Source organism: Prionailurus bengalensis, chromosome B2, assembly GCF_016509475.1.
Source record: "Prionailurus bengalensis isolate Pbe53 chromosome B2, Fcat_Pben_1.1_paternal_pri, whole genome shotgun sequence".
NCBI classification, from domain to species: domain Eukaryota; kingdom Metazoa; phylum Chordata; class Mammalia; order Carnivora; family Felidae; genus Prionailurus; species Prionailurus bengalensis.
In genome coordinates, this window is record NC_057349.1 from 110,258,012 (window position 1) to 110,278,768 (window position 20,757).

At 35.7% G+C, this 20,757-nt stretch overlaps 1 protein-coding gene across 6 annotated transcripts in view; it reads left to right on the forward strand.

The window, feature by feature from the left end:
- The window catches only part of HSF2 (heat shock transcription factor 2), a 40,603-nt gene that overhangs the window by 13,975 nt on the left and 5,871 nt on the right, over window positions 1-20,757 (forward strand). For 4 of the 6 annotated variants that reach the window (XM_043592228.1, XM_043592229.1, XM_043592224.1 and 1 more), the window contains exons 4-12: window positions 852-976; window positions 4,334-4,409; window positions 8,252-8,313; window positions 9,473-9,560; window positions 11,338-11,486; window positions 11,893-12,132; window positions 12,419-12,524; window positions 17,456-17,509; window positions 20,474-20,558. In XM_043592228.1, the coding sequence (XP_043448163.1) occupies window positions 852-976; window positions 4,334-4,409; window positions 8,252-8,313; window positions 9,473-9,560; window positions 11,338-11,486; window positions 11,893-12,132; window positions 12,419-12,524; window positions 17,456-17,509; window positions 20,474-20,558 (985 nt within the window). The remainder of the gene's footprint in view (window positions 1-851; window positions 977-4,333; window positions 4,410-8,251; window positions 8,314-9,472; window positions 9,561-11,337; window positions 11,487-11,892; window positions 12,133-12,418; window positions 12,525-17,455; window positions 17,510-20,473; window positions 20,559-20,757) is intronic. The other 2 variants (XM_043592230.1, XM_043592227.1) reach the window with 1 other exon arrangement.

Consider the following 20,757-nt stretch of genomic DNA (forward strand, 5'->3'; position numbering starts at 1 on the left):
GTTAATGTGATTTATTTCGGGCATTACCATGTAGCATCTTTGGGCAAGACTTAATATTTCACCTGTTGAAATTAAGAATGTACAGAAATACACAGGTGTTCCTTGTTGGGATGACTTAGATTAATGAAGCTTTCATTATTTCACTCTATTTTGTATTTTTTCTCTGCAGTCAACTGTCCTGAGGGCTTAGTCTTCAAATACCTTCTAGAGGGAAGGAAAATCTTTACATTCTGAGGATTGAGGAATCATCCATATTGGGATGGTTCACTCCTTCTAATTTAGCTTAAAAATGTAAGCTTCTGCTAGAATGTCCACTCTCTGGAGGGCTTTTTCTTTAATTCACTGCTAAATATCCAATGTCCAGAATAAGTCGCTTGCATTTTAGTAAGCATTTAATAATACATTTTTAAATGAATGGTATCTTTTGCTGAAATAAAATATTTTACTAAATCCACAAAAGAGAGGGGAGAAAAGAGCTAATGGACCATGAAAGAAAATGGGCTAGTGTGCAGCTGTTACTGCATAAATTTAATTAAACATGGAATGTGATAAAAAAGAGGCTTGAAGAAATTACAGTGAGTTTGGCGAAATAGAACCCAAAAAAAAAAAAAACGCCCCTAAGTTGTTCCTGTTCTTAGAAACTTTTCCACGTTAAAAAAAACAAAAACCAGATTGATTATTTCTTATTCTTTCTCTTTGCAAAGCTATGAATTTTATTATTTTATAGCGTCCTAACCTGAGCATTTTGGAACTAAATCTAATTTCCTGAATGGGCTACAAAACTTATAATAGGGAAACTGAATTACGAATATGGTGTTTAGTATTTGATTTCCTGAATTTGCTTTCAAAAGGTTTCATCTTCAAAACCAGAAGAAAATAAGATTCGTCAGGAAGATTTAACAAAAATTATAAGTAGTGCTCAGAAGGTTCAAATAAAACAGGAAACTATTGAGTCCAGGCTTTCTGAATTAAAAAGGTAAAGTATTATTTCCAAATATAATCTTAATATAGGGGCTGGTGTTTATATTTGTGTGTTGGGGGTTGGAAGTTAGTGCTTTAAGTACTTAGATCACATTGTTGAAACCAAGATAAAAGGTCATTTTTCTGTAAGTATTGGTTCCCTTTAATTTTGATTTATAGCCCTTGACTTTACCTCAATATTATATTTTCTTAATGGTGATCAAAAGAATTTAGGGCAGTTAAAACAACATGATGCACGAGTCTCACTTATGAAATAGTAGATCTTTAAATTGTTGTAGGAAATATGATTCTACTTAAGTTAGATTTCTTATGATGTTCATACACATGAGGGCACACAAAGCATAAAAAATTCTACATGTGTTACTCATCCTTTTTTTTTTTTTATGGTGGTTTCATAAGACTTTTCTATGTGGCCCATCTCTTAGGAAAAAATAGGACAAAAAATAGGGGAAAAGGACACATGAGACTTGGCCTACTTGGTATTTATTTTACATAGACATGGTAAAGTGTTATTTGAATCTTTTATCTACCGAAACATGCTTTTGCTTTATTACAATTTTTGGCACCATTATTTGCCACAGTAACAACTTATATGTAGAATAGATGTACTTCTTAGTAAGTAAAGATTTTTTCTCTTATCCTAATAGGTGCCAAGGTCTTGAGAGTAATTTAAGTTTTATGTATTCTCTCCCATTTCTTTTTTTTTTTTTTTTTCTTTTTTTTTTCAACATTTATTTTTGGGACAGAGAGAGACAGAGCATGAATGGGGGAGGGGCAGAGAGAGAGGGAGACACAGAATCAGAAACAGGCTCCAGGCTCCGAGCCATCAGCCCAGAGCCTGACGCGGGGCTTGAACTCACGGACTGCGAGATCATGACCTGGCTGAAGTCGGACGCTTAACCGACTGCGCCACCCAGGCGCCCCTATTCTCTCCCATTTCAAGTGTGGGATTAGTTCAGCTGTCTTAACTCACGTATCTTCATTAAAAGAGTAACCTTGGATATGATTCCCTTTTTTGAATAAGCCTTAATTTTAAGATGTCCCATTTTGCATCTATTATTTAATCATCCCAGTTTATTATATGTGTTTTGTGTCTGCTGAGGTACCTTTTGACCCAGTTCCTTGAATCTCAGGTTTAGCTCTTAAGGAATGATCCTAGATTCATCCTATCAGTTTTAGAGGTAACCATTCTTCTATTTATGTTTTAGTAGGCAAATAGATGATAGTGTCTTTAAATATTTGAGTCTGGGGCACCTGGGTAGCTCATCAGTTGAGCGTCTGACTTTGCTCAGGTCATGATCTCGTGGTTCGTGAGTTTGAGCCCCATGTCGGGCTCTGTGCTGACAACTCAGAATCTGGAGCCTGCTTCGGATTCTGTGTCTCCTTCTCTCTGCCTCTCCCCCTCTCATGTTTTCTCTCTCTCTCTCTCTCTCTCTCTCAAAAATAAACATTTAAAAAAATGTGTTTAAAATTTAAATATCTGAGTCATAAAAAGTACTCTAGTTATTCATTAAGTATTAAAGAAAGTTTTGTTTTCAGTACCCTCTATGTGTAAATCCAGTCCCTTTTGTAATAGTTTGGCTTGAGGAAGATGGATATTATGGAAATTAACAAGAGCAAAAATGAGAGCATTTAATAGGTAGATTATCTTTCATGCCTTCTCAGTGTTATCATTGCTGCTAACATTTAATAGTTGCATGTTTAATAAAAGTAGTCAATGAAGGAAATGAAGTTACTACTAGGCAAGTTATTGATTTGTCATGTATTTAGACATGCTTTAAAAAAACTTATTTTAGTGTTTCTGTGCTTGTGTTTGAAACAGATTTTAAGGTAGACAGTTTTAGAATCTGATAGACTTTTAGATCGGCTTCAACATTTACTATAATAAATTACCTGTGTGGTTTTAGGCAAGGCCTCTCAATTCTTGAGTCTCAGTGTCCTCTTCTATAAAATAGAGTTAATAATTCCTTTCTTGACTGATTTTAGAGAAGTTTAAGAAATACACATAAAATGCTTAGCATAATGCTTAGAGCATAGGAAGTGCTGGGTAAATGTCACTTCTTTTAAGAATTCTTTTCTGGGGCGCCTGGGTGGCTCAGTCGGTTACGTGTCCCGACTTAAGCTCAGGTCATGATCTCGCGGTCTGTGAGTTCAAGCCCCGTGTCGGGCTCTGTGCTGACAGCTCAGAGCCTGGAGCCTGTTTCAGAATCTGTGTCTCCCTCTCTCTCTGACCCTCCCCTGTTTGTGCTGTGTCTCTCTCTCTCTCAAAAATAAATAAACGTTAGGGGCGCCTGGGTGGCGCAGTCGGTTAAGCGTCCGACTTCAGCCAGGTCACGATCTCGCGGTCCGTGAGTTCGAGCCCCGCGTTAGGCTCTGGGCTGATGGCTCGGAGCCTGGAGCCTGTTTCCGATTCTGTGTCTCCCTCTCTCTCTGTCCCTCCCCCATTCATGCTCTGTCTCTCTCTGTCCCAAAAATAAATAAATAAATAAAAAAAAAAACGTAGAAAAAAAAAATAAATAAACGTTAAAAAAATTAAAAAAAAAAAAAAGAATTCTTTTCTAAGGGTGCATGGGAGGTTCAGTTATTTAGGTGTCCAACTTCGGCTCAGGTCATGATCTCACAGCTGTGAGTTTGAGCCCCACATTGGGCTCTCTGCTGTCAGTGTGGAGCCCGCTTTGGATCCTCTGTCTCCCTCTCTTTGCCCCTCCCCTGCTTGTGCGTGCACACTCTCTCTCGGTCTCTCAAAAATAAATAAACATTAAAAAAAATTAAAAAAAAATTCTTTTCTAAGCACAAGTCCTAAATTCACTTGGTAGCCACAGTTGAAAGGTTGTTTTATTTTTTAAATAAGAAGTAATGAACCACATTGTCAGAGAAGTAAATTGCCTACTACTATATGGATGTAGGCATGACTCTTACATTTTTGTGTTTATATTGCCAACAGTAGAATGTACTATAGTTATGAAAGGATGATTCTGCAGCTGTGTCAAGATAGTTACTATTTTATGTAATCGAACCAACATTTTTCTAGTCTCAAAAATAATAGTAAAAGTTCACTGATACTCTTTTTTTTTTTTAATTTTTAATGTTTATTTATTTTTGAGAGAGAGACAGAGAGAGTGTGAGCAGGGGAGGGGCAGAGAGAGAGGGGGATCCAGAATCTGAAGCAGACTGTCAGCACAGAGCCCAACGTGGGGCTCAAACCCACGAACCGTGAGATCATGACCTGAGCTGAAGTTGGACGCTTAACTGACTGAGCCACCCAGGTGCCCCAAAGTTCACTGGTATTCTTAATATCTTCATGTCTGGCTTTCTGAATTTTTTTTTTTTTGTTTCTTAATAAATGATGTAGTGAGAATGAGTCCCTTTGGAAGGAGGTGTCAGAATTACGAGCAAAACATGCACAACAGCAACAAGTTATTCGAAAGGTAAGCTTTTTTCCACCATGACTATAATCTGCCTTTGTTTAATTTGTGTACCATTTGTAACCTAAAAAAGTGTGTTGAATAGTCAGTGATTGATTTTAATTTCTTATATATTGGGTGCATATAGAGTAGTGAAACTCCGAAGTCAAACAAATTAAATTGTGTTATATTTTCATTTTAATAAGAGACACTTCTTACTAGCTTAATATGATTGTTCCATATTCTCAACTAAAGTCTTATTAGCTTTATAGCCTGATATAACAACTTTAAAGATACTTTATTTTGGGGAACATAATTAATATGTTACAAATTTCTTAACATTTTTTACTATGAAAGATAGCCTTACTGTGTGGGTTCGTTATTTTTGTTTTTACTATTTTTTACTTGAAAAGGTATGGATGTGATCTTGAAAGACAAATGACTAAAATTTTCAAATCAGTTAACCAGAATATGAGTTCAAAAAAATGAATTATCAGTGTATGCCATTATTAGTTTCTGCAGAAAAGCAGTTAATGTAGTGTGTTATAAAATAAATTCTGTATTTTAGTATCTGAGCTGAAAATTACTGGGAGAACTGAAAAATCTCTCTGTTGCATTGTGTCCTTGTGATGTAGTCTTGTCATATCAGCTTTCATATGTTAATAAGAGTTGAAACATAAAAGTAATTAAGGCAGCTATTTTTTGCTCATGAGTAAACTAGGCTCTGAAGTTTAAGCAACAGGTTTTGGGTGGGGGAAGGAAGGGTGGGAGGTCTTTAGCTAAAAATAGAGTTATGACTGACTGGATCTAGGTCTAGTGAAGCAAGCTTAGAACAGAGACGAATGGTTGCAGCCTTTGGCCTGTAGTCAAAATAGATATACTAGGTTTTCCTTTTTGTTTTTTTCCAATCAGTATGCAAGTGAACGGTTGAATGTTGAATTCAGTTGTAAGTGTTTAGTCTGAGTGCATATATTTTCAAAGCTTCCCTAAAGGTGATTCCAGCATGCAACCTTGTTAAGAATACCTGATTTAAAATGATAGATACATCCTAACCTGTACTTTATTTTTAAAATATCTTAATTTTTCTCAGAAAATAATGTTTTAGTTAAATATTAGCTTATAATACTACATAGCTTTTTTTTTTCCCTTAAAGTCAAAGATAGTTGGTAAAATACTTAGTAAAATTTCAGTTTTTCATGAAAGTTGACATTCTGTCTGCTCAAATCTGAGTTTGAATATTTGTGGTTTGGTGGAACTAGGGAGTTTTCATAATGCTGGAGTTGGTTCATAAGTTTGCCATTTACTCTTTTGTCTTGGCTCAATTGGAATAGTATATGTGAGTTACTGGTATAGGTGTCTGTTACAGGACAGGAAAATAGTACTGGTTGTAGAACTTGCCAGGTCCAAAAGTTAGAGGCTGTAAATACTGTAAATGTTAGATGACTTCAGCAAACAAGCTTTGTACAACGTGATGCAGAATTGTCATGAGAAGGGCACCTGGGTGGCTCAGTCGGTTAAGCGTCCGACTTCGGCTCAGGTCATGATCTCACAGTCTGTGAGTTCGAGCCCCGCATTGGGCTCTGTGCTCACAGCTCAGAGCCTGGAGCCTGTTTCAGATTCTGTGTCTCCCTCTTTCTCTGACCCTCCCCCGTTCATACTCTGTCTCTCTCTGTCTCAAAAATAAATAAACATTTAAAAAAATTTTAAAAAAGAGTTGTCATGAGAGAACTAAGATGAACAAATTTCAGAAGAAATTTAGCCAGTGATTCATGATCTTATGAATTCAACCACTAATGTTTTTAGAATTTTTCTATAATACTTATTTATAAATTAACAAAAACAATTGAGGTCAAATTATTTCATTGATACCTTTAAGCTTAAATTTAAGTTGTCTTCTCATCAGCTATCAGTCAGCATTTTCTTTTGAATAAGGTTAGTGACTAACTTCCTTTTCATAGACTCTAATGGTATCTAATTCTTCATTTAAAATGTCTATATTTTTCTCCGTGGAAAAGTTCATTTTGATTCTAATACTACTTAGTATCCCCCTTTGAGGGAGAGCACACAATATTAAAGCCATGCACATTTCTAATTGACAATTCTGTATTTTAGTGATATAATTACATTTTACAAAACATATAGAGAACTTCCTTGCAAAGAGTCTAAATAGTCCTCCACTCACTTTTGGCCTTTATTTATAGCCTGTCAGTAATATACTGCTTTTCATAGTTAACCATGTGATTCTCATCTTTCTAGCTCCTTTGGGAAATTGACAGTAAATTTCAAAGCACACCCCAAGCCAAGCACACTACAATCATGTCAGTGTCACCTGGAGGACTTGCTAAACATACATTGTTGGACCCCATCCTCAGAATTTCAGATTCAGCAATTCTGGAGTGGGGCTGAGAATTTGTCTAATACTGCTGGTCCATGGACCACACTTTTTTTTTCTTTTTTTTTTTTTTTTTTTTAACTTTATTTATTTATTTTGAGAGAGTGTGCATGTGAGCTGGGGAGAGGCAGAGAGGGAGAGAGAGAGAATCCCAAGTAGGCTCTGCCCTGTTCTTGCAGAGTCTGAGACAGGGCTCAGTCCCACAAACCATAAGATCATGACCTGAGCCAAAATCAAGATTCAGAAGCTCAATCAACTGACCCACGCCGGCGCCCATGGACTGCGCTTTAAGAAACATTGTTATAAAATGTGAAATATTGTTTACCTGTCTTGATTTGTTTAGTAGTTTTTTTCCTTTTAGATTTAATCCAACTCAGAAGATTAAACCAGCTTCTTTTGATTAGCAGTGTGTGTGTCTTGGATATTTAAGAGGAAAACCATCTAAAACAAAATCTTTACGTTGTTTATTTGAAAAAAGCATATGTATTCTAACTTTAAAGAAAAAGGCATATGTATTCCAACTTTTATTTTTATTTTTATTTTTATTTTTATTTTTTTAATTTTTTTTTCAACGTTTATTTATTTTTGGGACAGAGAGAGACAGAGCATGAACGGGGGAGGGGCAGAGAGAGAGGGAGACACAGAATCAGAAACAGGCTCCAGGCTCTGAGCCATCAGCCCAGAGCCCGACGCGGGGCTCGAACTCACGGACCGCGAGATCGTGACCTGGCTGAAGTCGGACGCCCAACCGACTGCGCCACCCAGGCGCCCCATGTATTCCAACTTTTAAATTGTGAATTTATTTTTGGATAACCTCTAACTGTATTTGGGGTTTATTTCTGTTGCTGTATAATTAGATATTTCATGGCAATATTTTGTATTAAGCAATAATTTTTCTAGAATCAACCAATAAGCGTTTTCTACCTTGAAAATTTTATGCTCTACTCTGAAAGAGCTGGCAGTTTCTTTTGCCTCTAATTTTATTACCCAGTGCAAGAAAAATGTTGCCAGTCACTTTTTTTTTTCCCCATCATAATCTTGAAAGAATTTTAAGTAGAAAGTTGGGATCTGTATCCAGGCATGCTTAGTACTTATCACCAAAACAAATAAGTGAATTGAATGTTGGATAGATAAATGGGTAGGTGGGTGGGTGGTTAGACGGATGGATAGATGGATGGATGGATGGATGGATGGATGGATGGATGGATGTAGGTAGGTAGATGAATGTCTTAAGCATCTTGGTATTACAGGTAGCTGCAGCTTTCATCACAGGTTATCCTTCTGCTTGGAAACTGTTAAATTTCTTTAGATATCAATTGTAAGATGCACTCAGATTACAGATATGTTAATATGTGAGAAGTTATGTGACTTAGCCTTAGCCTGTAGTATTTGAATTAATTTTGTAAGATTTGTAATATGCACTAATAATTAAGAGTCTGCGATGGAAACTTTTTTGTTTATATTTTCCTTTTAGATTGTCCAGTTTATTGTTACGTTGGTTCAGAATAACCAGCTTGTGAGTTTAAAACGTAAAAGGTAAGATTTTGTGGTAAAACACTTTGACTTATTCATGGACAAGTAAACATTTTAGTGTTTAACATGAATGGCCTACATTTGCTTAGAGTATGCCTGTTGTCCCAGATGCACAGTACTTCCTTGTTAATGTATACTCTCAACATTTCAATACTAGTGTTATTTCCTCCTGCTGTCATCCTGCTGATGTTTTTGAAAGATAAGGTAGCCTAAATGGCCACTTTAAACACACATAGACAGTTAATAAAGAATCCATTTTTATTCACATTAGCAGTTTAATGTATCATTAGATGGCCTGAATGAGGGAAATTTAAAAAACAGGTCATATATTGAAAAAAAATAAAAAAATTTTTACTTGATCTCTCTTATCTTTAATTCACTAATAAGGGATTTAAAAACCTATATATTGAATGTAGCTTGTGATATCTATAAATGTTAGTAACTGCCGTTGTTACCACTAAAGCTTAAGGATAATGGATAAAGGAATAGTTGGAAAGCAGATAAAGATCTTGTAAGGCCATATTTTAGCAAAGCTTGTTTATGTTTACAACTTAGGCTGTGGCCTTAACTCTGCTTCCACAAACTAGTTCTCATGTTATTACCTATTTGTTTTTTTACTATGTAAGTACAGTTCATAAAGAGTTATTCAGTCAGCAGTGAAGTATATCCAGAGAGACTAGTTTATTATATTTATTTTAAGGAAAATAGTCCAAAAGAATGGTGAAATAAAAGTCCTAAACACAGTCATCCTCTATTTCTATTCCTAAGATGTGACCCATTTTCTTTAAAGAATTTTTTTTTTAATGTTTATGTATTTTTGAGAGAGAGAGAGAGAGAGAGACAGAGTGTGTGCAGGGGAGGGGCAGAGAGAGAAGGAGACCCAGAATCTGAAGCAGGCTCCAGGCTCCGAGCTGTCAGCACAGCACCCTACGTGGGGCTCAAACCCATGAACTGCGAGATCATGACCTGAGCCAAAGTTGGATGCTTAAGAGACTGAGCCACCCAGGCACCCCAGATGTGACTGTTTTAAGAGTTCATTGTGTATGATTAACAAATCTCTTATTAAAGTGTGTATGTTCATGTGAGGGTAAATTATTAGAAGAATTTAAATTTTATGTTATGTTTGCTTCACTGAATTTCATGAATATCTTCTGATTTTCAGGCCTCTACTTCTAAATACTAATGGAGCCCAAAAGAAGAACCTGTTTCAACATATAGTCAAAGAACCAGCTGATAATCACCATCATAAAGTAATTTTTTGGTTAAATTCTACTTTATATTTGTTATTTCAAGCCAAGTTTTATTGTAGCAGTATTTCATTCAGAGTTTAGTGAATAATAATCTGTGTGCTTATCCTCCAGCTTATTAAATCATGACATTTTTAATTTTTTGCTTTAGATTTTAAGAAATAAACCATTGTAAATATAGTTGTCTCGTTTGCCTGGTCCCAGGTTTGTTTTTCACGTTTTCTTCAGGCTCTCCTAGATAATCACTGTCTTGAATTAGAATTTATCATCACCTTGGTCATTATATGTGTGACTTCTTGAAAAATATTTGGTATTATTTTGCATGTATCTAAATTTTATATAAATTACATATAATTTTGCACATATCTTTTTGCATTGTAACTTTTTTCATTTGGTTTTTCTTTTGGAGATTTATTAAATATTTAGTTAATCTCAACTATTATATTAATTGAATATTATATAATGTAATTATGCATTCATCCATTGGTTATTTTAAGTTTCCAGTTTTTATTATAAATTGCATAGACTAGACCTTTTAGTCTAGCAATTTCAAAACTTGTTTCTTTTTACCTTTATCTTTGTCATGGGTTCTCTGGATCATTTGTCGTTTGTCAAACTTACATCCATTGGCAAATCAGTCTAGCTCAGAGTCTGGACTTTTTTTTAATATCTGATTTTCATTGTTACTTTCAAATCTTGGAATTCTAAATACTGCTTCAGATTTATTAATGTACCAAGATTTTTTTCTTGAGCAAACCATAATTAACATCTGGTTCTTCCCACCACTGTTTTTAAATAAATAAACCTAACTGTTGTGTTTTTAGAATTAAAGACTCAACGTAATGGATGACGATTTAAAAAAAAATTTTTTTTTAATGTTCATTTTTGAGAGAGGGAAAGAGACAGCTTGAGTGGGGGAAGGGCAGAGAGAGAGGGGGACACAGAATCTGAAGCAGGCTCCAGGCTCTGAACTGTCAGTGCAGAGCCCAATGCGGGGCTCGAACTCACAGGCCGTGAGATCATGACCTGAGCTGAAGTTGGACACTTAACTGACTGAGCCACCCAGGCGCCCCTGGATGACGATTTTTTAATTTACCTAGATTTACATATTTTTAAGTACTTTACATCTTTTGCCTCTGATTTATCTACTGTTAAAATTTACAGATTTTTGCGTATGATAATGACTTTAGTTTGCTTTAGAGAACTGAATGTATTTTTATTAAGTACCTATGATCTGAATATATCTGTAGCTGAATAAAAAAATTGTTGCTGAAAACAGGCTGACATTTATCTGTGGAATAGCTGAAATATTTTTTTTTCCTATTAATGAAAGCATTTAATAAGAATAAACCATATGTCAAATAGAGTAGCTGATAAAATAATCCTCATCAGCACAGTGGTCATCTGGTTATGCTTGAAATTCCTGGTGAAGTCTTAGAACTTTTTTTTTTTAACCCTTTGGATATAAAAAAAATACTGTAAAATTTGAAGATCTTTCCATAGAATCATTCAGAGGCATGTCACCTTCAAGAATTCTTACAGTAAAAGAAATAGTTAAGTAGATGAAGTAACACACTTCATACCTCTGTGAATTGGTGCTAATAACAATTAGTATATAAGTCCCATCAGGGCAGACAGCATAACTGTTTTGCTTACCATTGTGTATCCTCAATGTTTAGTAAATAATGGGTGTCTAGTTAGCACTTTTTAAATAGTATGCTGTTCGGTAGTCAGTATAATTTCAAATTTTGATATATATTGTCTCCGTGATTTTTTTCAGGTTCCACATAGTAGGACTGAAGGTTTAAAGCCAAGGGAGCGGATTTCAGATGACATTATTATTTATGATGTAACTGATGATAATGCAGATGAAGAAAATATCCCTGTTATTCCAGAAACTAATGAGGATGTTATATCTGATCCCTCCAAGTAAGGAGATGATGAAGTAAAATTTGTGAAAATATTGGTTACTTTCTTATCAGAAAGCTAAATTCAAAACCACTTTATTCTGTGAAAAACTATTGTCTGACTCATATCTGGATTATTAAACCGAAAAAGCCAAATTATTTAACCACATAATATCCTCTCAGCAAAGACTCCCAACAAAAAGTAATGAGAATTCTCATTTTTTAATTGTGGAGTTAAATGTCTTTAATTGATCCTTTGTGGTTTTGTATCATATGATAAATCAATATTTGTGATTAAGCTACTCAAGAAACTTAAGCCTTTTGATACATGTTTTGGAGAGAAAGTTTTCATGAAGAATGAATGGACAGAATGGATTTGTTGAATTTGTTTGAAAATGTGATTGGTTCTTTCTTACATCCTGATATAGCTGTAGCCAGTACCCTGATATTGTCATTGTTGAAGATGACAATGAAGATGAGTATGCACCTGTCATTCAGAGTGGAGATCAGAATGAACCAGCTAGAGAATCCCTAAGTTCAGGCAGTGATGGCACCAGCCCTCTCATGTCTAGTGCTGTCCAGCTAAATGGCTCATCTAGTCTGACCACAGAAGATCCTGTGACCATGATGGATTCCATTTTAAATGATAACATCAATCTTTTGGGAAAGTAAGTGTTAACCTAGATGTTGTATGAGCCTATTTGCTTTCATTGTTTACTTCACATGTTCTGTTTCTCTTTTGGCGATCTTTCTTTCACATTATGAACCCATATAATCTATCTTGTTTTGGCCCCGGCTGAGCTCTGCAAATGTTGTTTTGAAAGGATTTAATCATCCCAAGAGTGTCTTGGGATTTTCTTGGCAGTTTTGTAATGAGGCACCCCTGTAATGTAATTTAATGTGAAACAAGGAAATCTAATATTTGATATATTTTTTAATCTTTTTTTCCCTTAGGGTTGAGCTGTTGGATTATCTTGACAGTATTGACTGCAGCTTAGAGGACTTCCAAGCCATGCTGTCAGGAAGACAGTTTAGCATAGACCCAGATCTCCTGGTTGATGTAGGTACTTTGAATAATCTTTGCTGTAATGGAAGTTTGTGTATTTATGTGTATGGTGTTAAAATAATACATCATTTTCTTGTATTCTACACTGTCTTTGCATTTTCTTTTTTAAATGAATGATTTTGTTAATCAGAAACAATAAACAGATGGATTCAGGATGATGAAGGAGGGTGATCAGCAATTACTACACATTTCTGAGTAACAGTTCAATTAATCCTCCTATAACAATGTATCAGCTCTGTTCAACGGTACTACTAAGTCCAGGTCTTCTCTAGACTTGCCGTGTTTTGTTTTGCTCTAGAACAAATTGTCACTGAAGAGAAATGGGTAGATATTTAGTCATAGAATTACTCAGCCAGGAAACAGTATGGAGATACTTCTTAATACTTTGGGAATTAGTATTTTCCACTGAAGTGAATGATATTTTATTATATTTGCTATAGTTTTTAAAATTTTTATGCCCCAAGTCCTAAGGTTATCCTGCAATCCCCACTACCTTCTACATGAACTGACTCCAGTGTTGTCTGGACTGTGAATCCTTATCTACCATTTCTGGCATTAACTAACTACCTTTCTTCCCTCTTGCTCCTACCATTCCTCTCTCTCTTACATGGCTTGGTTCCATCCAGATGAATATTGTTCTCTTCCTTATTTCTGTTTTCTGTTGTGAATATGTTTCTCTATCCTGAAAAGTTTGTTGCTCGCTTATTTATTTATTTATTTATTTGTTTATTTTGCATTTTGTGCCTTAAAATGCAGCTTCTCTCCATCAAGATATTTTTCAGTCTTGTCCTTTTAAGGGCTTCTCAGTGAGGCTAAAAGGAATTAATTCTTTCTTATTTTTCAGTCTTATTAATTCACCACCTTACGCTTCTGCTTCTCATCAGGTTTTGTCAATATCCATGATTTGATTATCCTTTCCGAATCATCAGTATACCACAGGATGGATTTCACTTTCTTTGAAGATTTCCTTCCCATACTGATCTGTGTTACCATCTTACATGAATTCAACATCCATGTTAATGACCTATTTTAATTTGTTAATAGTAATTTGACAGCCCTTTATTCAGTTTGTCTTTGTCCCCACTCTAATCCAAGGACCTTTTTAGAATGTCCCTTAGAGCATAAGAAAATAAAATCTCATTATTCTGTCCCTCTACAAATACTTGCAATCTTCAATTAGATTATTGTTTTTTTAAAATTTTTTTTAGCATTTATTTATTTTTGAGAGACAGGGCATGAGCAGGGGAGGAGCAGAGAGAGAGGGAGACACAATCCAAAGTAGGCTTCAGGGTCTGAGCTGTCTGCACAGAGCCAGACACAGGGCTCGAACTCACAAACCGTGAGATCATGACCTGGGCCAAAGTCAGATACTTAACCAACTGAGCCACCCAGGTGCCCCTACAATTAGATTATTTTAATTTAACCTTGGAACACTTATCACATTTGTCCTCAAGACCTTGTCTGGCCAACTGTTCCTATTCATAGAGGATAATCATCATGCCCTCATCCTCTCATAAGCTATGGAATCTCATCTTTTTTCTTCATAAAGGAAGTGCTTTCTTTCTCTTTAAAGCCTGTTTGTATACCTGCCCTCTGCCTCTGTTTTTCTAGCTCTGCCCTTGATCTTTCCCATCTCTCTTCAGTAGGTTCAGATCTTCTGCGCCTTAAACATTTTGATGTGTTGCTCTGTTCATTTACCATTCTACTTCTCTAATTCTTTCACTACAGAGTTTTAGAAATGAATGGCTGGTGGTATTTGGTACTTCTTTTTTTACTCTGTATTTCTTTTGAAACCCTGTATTGTCTTGCTTATTTACTCTAAGCCTGTGCTTCCTTGGTTTATCCGTAATGAGTGGCTATATATATATATATATTTTTTTTTTTTTAAATCAGGCCATTGGGGGAGTAGGTTTGTTTTGAATCAGATGGATTTGGGTTCCATTTAGCTTATGTCACTTAGTAGCTATGGTATTAACCTTGGGAAAGCTCACCTCTCTTGCCCAGTTTCCCCATCTGTTAAATGTGGCTAATGCCTAACAGGAAGAACTCTTTTGGGGATTATAAATAATTAATCACATTAACACTAGTGATTTTTGACAATGGAACTTTTTCTGTTGATTTTAGAGGCACTGGATTTTTTTTTTTTCCTCTTTGTCTTCCTAGCTATTTATCTGGTTACTCAAAGAGCTTTTCTTTTCCCTATTGTTTTCTAGTGAGTATTCCCCAAGGTACCATTCTTTTATCTTTTTTTTTTTTAAATTTTTTTTTTTTCAACGTTTATTTATTTTGGGGACAGAGAGAGACAGAGCATGAACGGGCGAGGGGCAGAGAGAGAGGGAGACACAGAATTGGAAACAGGCTCCAGGCTCTGAGCCATCAGCCCAGAGCCCGACGCGGGGCTCGAACTCACGGACCGCAAGATCGTGACCTGGCTGAAGTCGGACGCTTAACCGACTGCGCCACCCAGGCGCCCCCATTCTTTTATCTTTTTATTTGTTCTATGTCTCTTCTTTTTCTATCCTTTCTCTGTGAAGGGATTATGGCTTATGAGATTGCTCTCAAATTTATACCTCAAGTTCTTAATATTTTTTTAAAGTAAACTGCTTGAATTCTAATTCCATGCCTTTGAAATCATCAGTTAAGATCTTGCCTTAGATTATTTGTGTTTAATACCAAACTTTTCTTTATTCTCCAAACTAGCTACACTTCTCAGCTTTCTTTTTTTTTTTTTTTTTTTTTTTAATTTCTTAATGTTTATGTATGATTTTGAGAGAGAGAGACAGAGCATGAGCATGGAGGGACAGAGAGAGAGGGAGACACAGAATCTGAAGCAGGCTCCAGGCTCTGAGCTGTCAGCACAGAGCGTGACACCAGCTCGAACTCACGGACTGTGAGATCATGACCTGAGCCAAAGTCGGATGCTTAACTGACTGAGCTACCCCGGTGCCCCCAGCTTTATTTTCTATGGTGGTATCAGACTTCTCTTTACTCATCCAGGAATGGTAATCACTGAGTCATCTTGGTTTCCTTACCTCTGTCTTATTGTTCACCAGGTCCTCAAGTATTTTCAAAAATAGCACTCAAAAATCATCCCTACTTTGTTTCTACTGTTGCCTCTCTCATCCAGGACTTTCATTGTTTCCTCCTTGAATCTCATGCTGTATTATAAAAATCCATACATAGGTTGCCTTGTTCTCTGAGGTGGCAGAGATGGTAAGGACATGAATAGATATGCTGAGGAACTCAGGTTCTCTGCAGAGTTCAGTTCTGAGTGGCCCAGTGTGGAGTGTCAGCAAGAGAGGCCTGGAATTAGGATTCAACCAGCTGTGTCACCGCTCCTCCTACATGATTTACTTTTTTCTGCTTCACACTGTGCATCTGCTGGGGATACATGAAGGTATCCCTGATTTAATGGGTGAGTAGGGCAAAGGAGTGAGGAGCTTATACTCTCAGATGCCACTGTCAATAGGGACAAAATCTGTTCAATCTCAGAGGCAGTGACAAGCTGAACTTGGCAGAGATTTGCAGTTATTTACAGTTATCTACTCTTAAGGATCCGAGTCTCATCCTTTTCATGGATCAGTAGGTAGTAAGAAAGGGGAAAAGTTAACAAAAGGAAGAACTGGGGACATTTTAGGGCTATCATGAATGTGGAACTTCAGGAGAGGAATCACTGTCTAGAGAGGGTGGAGGAGGGATCTATCTGCAGTCTCTCTGCATTTCAGTTTATCCTTTGAACCGTTGGTGTGTTCATTCTCCAAAAATGCTTTAATCACTGTGTGTCATTTCTCAATCCTTTTCCAAGGCTATTATTGCTGACAGAATGTGGTCTTGTCCACTGACTGGCCTTGTTCTACTTTTTGAACTTAATACATACAACTTACTATTCAACTCAGAACTTCTGTGTTATTTGGACTGGTCATCTTTTCTATTTCTAGAACTTACCCCACAGCCATTCCTTCTTCTCTATTATTGCTAATCTGTAACAGTTTATTCTTCCCTCCATTCTCTTCTTTCCAAATCCTAACTATTCTTCAGGGACTGACATGTGTTGGATAGCTTCATAAAGACTTTTTGTTTCATCTTGCATGTGTGTGTCTGCGCATGCGTACGCTCACATGTGATTTTCTCCTTTCTCTTTTTAGTACTTTTGATCCCCAGTATCCATTACTATTATTATACTGAATTAAATCTGATCATATGTTGCTGTTTGATATTGTTCTTGTCTTTTAGATTGTAAGCTCCCAGAGAGCAGGAATAGTGTCTTCATTGTGTATTCTTCATGATGTCAGTTATTCCATAGATGCTCAATAAATCCTTGTGGAATGAATGACTTTGAAGCTTATGACTTAAAAGCTTTGTCTGTAAACTGGCTGGTTTGAGGAGTGCAGTAAGCAGTGGTCTTAGCATTTACATCTTCTGTTACTAGGTGAGGTGAAAAGAACCAACAAGGAGGTATGCCATTTGGTCAGAGGGCTGCATTTGAGGCGTAATTTAGGAGGCACTGTCATAGAGCAGATTCTATAAATTTCTCACATAATTAGCTGGTAGCCAGTAAAGGCTTACTGTCTGGGCAAGGAACTCAGTCCTGGGTGCCAGTTAAAGCCAAAAGCATTTAGAAAGAAAATAATAAAGGAGATGGAGGAGAGGGAAAGTGGGGCAAACCACCATTTGTCTGTAAGTGATTTACTCCACTGTTTTATGGAGAAATTCTTAAAACATCTTGCATGGGCTAGCTTGCTCTGCTTTTGTATGTTTTTCCTTCTGCTTTCCTGCTTTTCTCTTTCATACTTGTTTTACTGTATGAAAACTTCCTAGTGCAGGAGCTACATCTCTTCACCCAACGTGGCTGTATAGAAATTTTGAACACACAGTTCTTTTTAAATATTTTTTAAACTTATCATCTTTCTTGTTTGGTCTTTCAGCTTTTCACTAGTTCTGTGCAGATGAATCCCACAGATTACATCAATAATACAAAAGTAAGTTTTAATTCATGTTGCTCAGGACCCTTAGCTGTAAGAATCTGAAAAGAAAAAGTCCTAGTAAGTAGAGAGCAATATCACTCCCAGTTACAAAAAACTCACTTTATATTCTTACCCTAATATGTGTGAACAAGATAGTAAAATTTTAGATGAAAAAATAGCTTTTGGTTATGGGGTGAGTCATTGCCCAATTCTTTAGGCACTTGTGTGATAAACTACCAATATGAAGTCAGCCCTCAAGGTACTGGGAGATCAACTGAACTTGGCATGTTCAGGTGTATCACTGAAGTAAATAATTAAAATATTTTTTTATGTTTTATGTGCTTCAGTTTACATTCTTATTCCTTCTATGAATAGCTTCTCAGCAATTTTTATTGAAAATTTACTGGTACTGATATTTTTAAATAAGTTCCTTCTTTTTATTAGCATGCAGTAAAAGCTCAGGGATTTGAACTAATTTGTACTAATTGTACGTAAGGAAAGTTAAACAATGAAGTGTGAATTTTGGACTATTTTTTTTTTTAAGTAATGGTTTTTGTTATTAGACTTATAGGAACTCCAGTTGGGATTAGCAGATGTTACCTGAAATTCTTCAGAACTTGTTTTTAATTAATAATAAGGACAATTTGAAGTTGTTAAGAGCAGATGATTAGAATCATTCTTTTACTTTGTTTATAGCTTATTGTCTTAAATAGGTATATACTCTATTTATCTTGTTTTTTACCAAACTCTTCAGTCCCATTTTTTACTGAATACAAAGGCGTAAATCAGGTCCCCTGAAATTTATATAAATTCTAGATTAGCAGAATCAAAATTTAATTTGATTCTTGTTCCTTGTAATCTAAAAATGAACACATATCAAATAAATGTAAGTGATTAGAGTCAGAGAGTAGAATTAAAAAAATTTTTTTTGTTTTATTTTATATTTGAAAGAGAGAGGGCACAAGTGGGAGAGGGGCTGATAGAGGGAGACACAGAATCCGAAGCAGGCTCCAGGCTTCAAGCTGCCAGCACAGAGCCCAATGGTGGGGTTCAAACTCACGAACTGCGAAATCATGACCTGAGCCAAAGTCAGATGCTTAACCAACTGAGCCACCCAGGTGCCCCAGAGAGTAGAATTTTTCTGATTAATGTCATGTGTGAGGATAGCCTGACCAGATTTTCTATGTATTCAAATTATATATTATAGCCTGGGTAACTTAGAGTTGAAAGAATTTGTGAATTTTTGAACTAGAAAGTTGATTATACATTCAGTATTTGGATTTTTATCTGGGGTTGGCATACTTTTGTAAAGGCCATTTGGTAAATATTTTCAGTTTTGCAGGTCATATGTTCTCTGTCACAACTACTCAATACTGTAATTATAGTGCAACAGCAGCATCAGACAATACAGAAAAGAATGAGTGTGGCTATGCTTCAGTAAATTTTTATTTACAAAAACAGGCAGCATGCTGATATGGCATGTGGACCACAGTTTGCCTGGATTTATACTGTAAGGTTTTCTGGATCACCTCAACACTGGGTTTCAGTAAATATGATACTGTTAAATGTTAGATCTTAAGGGGGAATGAACCCATATTATGCATTCATTTAGTGAATGTGCTGCACTGTTTATTGATTGCTAGACATTGAGTCATTCTTTCTTCCTGGATTATCCTCTTTATTCCAAAAACAATAGCTTAAATACAGTTCTCAGATATAGCAGTTAAACAGCAAATTGCATACAGCTCTGTAGTACTATAGAAAAATTAGAGAATAACTTTTCATTATAGTTCTACAATCTAATTATTGTTTTCAAATAATTGGCACATTCCCTTGCTCATGACAGGTATTTTATTGACATAGATTACACACTCTTTCCTAATAAATCAGGATACTTGTACTCCTCAGTAGAGCAATCTAAGTGGCCACTACTAATGAACAAGAATTTGCATAGGACTTGAAACCCATTTGTCATCCTGGTTCTCATGTTTTAGAGTAACAACGGCATCCTTGGAAACTACTTTTTAAAAAGTAAAAAACAAAGATGGTATTTTTGCATTACTGTTTATTTGTTGTGATTGCTAAATGAGAAATATTTTTATGTTCCTTTTTCGGAAGGTTTAGTTTTATTATATGTTGGGACCATTCTTATGTCTGAATCCTGGAAACTTGTACTGCTTCATTTTATGATGAATATCAGGAGAATTATAGGAATTAGTATGTTTTTTACACCATATGTACTGAACCAGCATGCAAGTGTCTGGGACAGGAAAAATTGTGAACCACTGCACCTCAGTTTGAACATCGTGGAAAAGAACATTGAAGAACTAAACATTAAAGGTTTAATCCCCCTTTACAATCAGATGTGAGGAGAGAAGACAATGGTTGAAAGAAGCAATTTAAATAACAGAAAAGAACTGAAAGAGTCTCAAAAAGGAAATGAAGCAATTTCACCTCAACTTTGAGGCTTCCAATTATAGAGATCTATAGTTTTTAAGGATATCATCATGTCATCCTGAGCTACTTACTCTAAATATGTTCAGTTATGCTAAATATTCTGTTTGTGAGTGAAATGAGTAATAACATTTTTAATCAAACTGCTTAAGATGAGTTTGTTTAAAGAATTATCTCTTAATTAGTTTGAAACCAGCCATCTTTGATTCATTCCCTTGACATTCATTCCCTTTGGTTCATTTTACCCTTGACAAATTCTGTCTGTTCTGTTGAAATGTCCCCTCTTTTCATACTTACTGTCATTCTAGTTCAGGTTCTTTGTTTCATCCACTTGATGACAGCAATAGTTTTTTTAACCAGTTTTGTTACCTGTTGAGATCTCTTTCTGTAGTTCCTCTTTTCTGGTGCTCCCTGTTCCCATATATTTCAGATAACGTATTCACATACTGTTCTTTATTTTATGCTATATGTTAGGACTACATAAAATATGAAACAAGTATTTTTATATGGTTTTTTCTCTTTTAGTCTGAGAATAAAGGATTAGAAACTACCAAGAACAATGTAGTTCAGCCAGTTTCAGAAGAGGGAAGAAAATCTAAACCCAAAACAGGTAGGTATAAATGTAGTATTAGTTTTTTCCAGATTTTTAAAATTAAGTCTTAACATAGAAACTAATAGGAAAGTTTATTTCTGAGTATGGAAAGTCTGGCCATACTTAACAGTTGAACACAGAATGTACTGTTCTCAATTCTGTGCATAATGTATCAAGGTTTCAGCAGATAGAGAAAATTAAATTGGTGAGGTAATAG